The sequence below is a fragment of the Monopterus albus genome, unplaced genomic scaffold (genome assembly GCF_001952655.1).
Source record: "Monopterus albus unplaced genomic scaffold, M_albus_1.0 scaffold11.1, whole genome shotgun sequence".
NCBI lineage: Eukaryota > Metazoa > Chordata > Actinopteri > Synbranchiformes > Synbranchidae > Monopterus > Monopterus albus.
Genome location: NW_018127891.1, coordinates 3,105,218 through 3,108,681, shown reverse-complemented (window position 1 = coordinate 3,108,681; position 3,464 = coordinate 3,105,218). Strand labels below are relative to the sequence as shown.

Sequence of the window (3,464 nt, the reverse complement as noted above, 5' to 3'; positions counted from 1 at the left end):
GTTTTCAATGTTTATTCCCCCCTGCATTGCTGCAAAAAGTGCCATGTAAGTCCACTGTACATTTTGTACAATTTCAGCACTGTTTGTCGAGAGTACGTGATACCACTGAGTAGGTTTTTGCACATGTTGCACTTCCAAGTCATGCAGCACACTTACAAAATATCTACATGCCATCCTCTGTATAAAAGTTGCAGAACAGCAATAGAAGTTTACAGTAAATGGACACTCCTTGCGTGTGTACCACTAAATCTTCAAAGTGGACAAGGGCAAAACAAGGTGTGGCCAGGACAAGGTGTGGAAGGTGGCATGATGATAGTAGACTAGAGGAAAGCATTTCCATCAGGAGAACAGAAAGCTGGATTGACGTAGAGGAAATATTTGCTGATCAGAAGGCAGCTGTGACCATACAATACTGCCACATTTGAAAGGGTCGCAGGCTGAGTAAAGTCTATTTACCTGACAGAAACTTTTTAAACAAAAAGAACCTTAAAAGTAGAATGGCATCTCCAGTGGTCTTCTTCCTAATCCTGGCCACAATAGCCATTAAAACAGGTAAGTTGGAATTGTGTTTATTTTGAATTCATTCTCAGACAACAATGTGCTACTTTAATATATTTTAGTACTTTACCAATACTTGTGTGCGGACGATACCTACATTTCAAAGTAACTGAATTGTCTGTTTTGTGCACCCTTTTTCTAGGTCATGTGTGTAGCCAGACAAGTAGCCCGCCAGAGATACGTGCCTCTCAGAACCCCTTACCCGTGGGCAGCAATGTCACACTTTTTAGCACCCAACATGTCACTACAGGTGTATGGCTGTTCGAGGGCAGTGTCATTATGGTTATATACCCAGGAGGCTACATGATAATTGACAACTGGATGAACAGGACCACGTTCAATCCAACCACTTCATCATTGTCCATAATGTCACTAAATGTGCAAGACTCTGGAGTGTACTCGCTAACTACAGAGAATTCTATAAGTCACATAACACTGTCAGTCCAAGGTAAGGACCATTTTGCTGCTTTTCATATTTACTAATTTACTCATATAAATCTTCAAATTTTAGTCCTGTATTGGAAAACTTGTTAACCTTCAAAAAAAAAAAAAAAAAAAAAAAAAAAAAAAAAAAAAAAAAAAAAAAAAAAAAAAAAAAAAAAAAAAAAAAAAAGCAAATGAGCAAAGTGTTTGCACATCCCATAGTTTAATTCTTCTTCTTCTTTAGAGAAAAAAAATGAAAGAAAATGTCAGGTCCGCTTGGTGCGACCTGCCTCTTTCTTTTTTCCCTCTCCTGCTCCCTTTTTGTGGGATCAACGCCTCAGCTGTGTCGCATCGGGTAATTAGTGACTCTCTGTGCGTTTTGGCTTGACCTTATCACGCTAATTATGCGGTTAGCAACACAAATACGTGCTTTGTCTTCCACGCTGACAGTCTCTGTGATGTGGATTGCATTGTGTACGTTGGTTCTTTTTGTTCACCTGTCCGTTCTCATCCTTTGTTATCCTAGTTCCTGTCTTTAGTTTGTGTGTTTACCGTCCTGGTCTCCTTAGTCATCACTGCCCTTCCCTTGTTGTATGTATTATGGACCCTGTTTTGATGTCATGTTGTTTTTATTCCGTTAAACCACCTTTTTGTACTAGCACCTGGGTCAGACATCTTGAGTCCAACCCCAGTTCTCCCTCACCCTCCTGGTGAGGGGGACTAAACCATAACAGAAAAAAGAAAATAAGGAGAAGAAAAATACAAAAGAAATTAAGACAAGTTTAGTTAAACATTTTCATTCTTTAAGATTTAAGTGTGGTGGATAGGCTAAGTTATTTGTATATATCAGCACAGTCCTGTGAATATACAAATGTGTGAAGGAATCATGAAATCAAAACATAAACGAGGGGCAGGGTGGGGCTGAGAATAAAATAAACAAAAGGTGAAATAGAATAATGTCACTTTCAGCCTTTTCCCGTTAGGGGTCGCCACAGCGAATCATCACATTGACGATTCACATGCTGACATTTGGCACATGTTTTACACCAGATGCCCTTCCTGACACAACCCTTGAATAATTATCATTATTAATATGAAAAAGGAAAAATGAAAACAGTGGTACAGAAACCTACACTGCAACTGTATGAAAGTGGCGGTGAGTAATCAGAACCCATCTCCCCCCTCCCAGCAGCAAGGCTGAGGCAAGCAAGGGTAGACAGGTCAGGGTGGTTGGAGAGGACCAACAAAGTCTGTAGTCATTCTCCCTCATGGTCGTCGTAAACTTGCATCCAGCACCCTCCCGACCCCTGGGAGGTGCTAGGCACAGTTGACCCTTCACCGCTTACAGACCAGAATTGAGAAAGGCCAGTCCACAGTGGATTATAGTTCTTAAGTTATAGTGTATGAAGCTTTTGTCCTGGTCAGCCCTGATCAGTGCCACCCCAGGACTGCAAGCTTGCTGAATTCATGAAATACTGCCAGGAGTGGGACACCCATTGCCTACTTCTGTTTAAAAAGAGTAGAGGAAAGAACAGAATTGTCTGGGAGGCTGTGGCTGTTATGGTCACTGAATTAGTATTTTACTCGATGATGGCACTAGATTAACTGTTGAGTAATCAAAGTGATTACAGTTAATCCTCGGGGGAGATCAACACTTTTACCAAACCAATAGGTAATGCATCAAGTCATTGTTGATATATTTCAGTGTGGACTGAAGCGTGTAACTCTAGCCATGTCACTGGCAATGCTCATAAAGTCTTTGGGCTCGAATTAGATTTCAGCTGAAGTCATATGAGTCATGTCTCCACCTCTGCCTACTTGACAAGTGGCTTCTTTCTCTCTCTGCAGTGCCTATTTCAAATGTGACCATGACAGCAAAAGCAACCAACCTGGTGGAGTTCAATGACACAGCAGTTCTCATGTGCTCTGTGTCCACTGGCACGCCCCTGTCTTATACGTGGAGAAATGGCAGCTCTGCAGTCACAGCTGGTGGGGACGTACAGCTCAGCAATGGAAACGCTACTCTCACCCTAGTCAACGTGACCCGCTATGACACTGGGCCTTTCTACTGCTTTGTGTTCAATGGTGTCAGCAATGGAAGCAGTTCGTCTGTGAATCTGACCATCAGCTGTGAGTTTTAACTCACAAAAGATTATATATATTCCTATGTATTACAAAAAACTCCAATCCTACTATTAACCCTTTCAACGTTGTCTGTTTTGATGTATCATCAGATGGTCCGAGTAACCCAGCGATGATGGTCATGCCCATGACATCAAGGTACAGCTACCGCACAGGATCTAATATCACACTGTCATGCTCAGCGGACTCCAGCCCTTCAGCGATCATCAGCTGGATGTTGAATAATGTCTCCCTGAATCACATTGACCCACAGTTTCAACTACAGAATGCTACAAGGAACAATTCAGGAACTTACAAATGCCTATTTTACAACACAGTCACACTCAGGGTAAGCAGCGAAA

General features: G+C 41.8%; 1 protein-coding gene across 1 annotated transcript in view; it reads left to right on the top strand.

The window, feature by feature from the left end:
- The first annotated feature begins 452 nt into the window (after positions 1-452).
- Positions 453-3,464, top strand: part of ceacam1 (CEA cell adhesion molecule 1) — a 7,946-nt gene continuing 4,934 nt past the window's right edge. The window contains exons 1-4 of the mRNA XM_020590130.1: positions 453-552; positions 701-1,006; positions 2,830-3,111; positions 3,216-3,451. Coding sequence (XP_020445786.1) covers positions 498-552; positions 701-1,006; positions 2,830-3,111; positions 3,216-3,451 — 879 coding nt within the window. The 5' untranslated portion in view covers positions 453-497. The remainder of the gene's footprint in view (positions 553-700; positions 1,007-2,829; positions 3,112-3,215; positions 3,452-3,464) is intronic.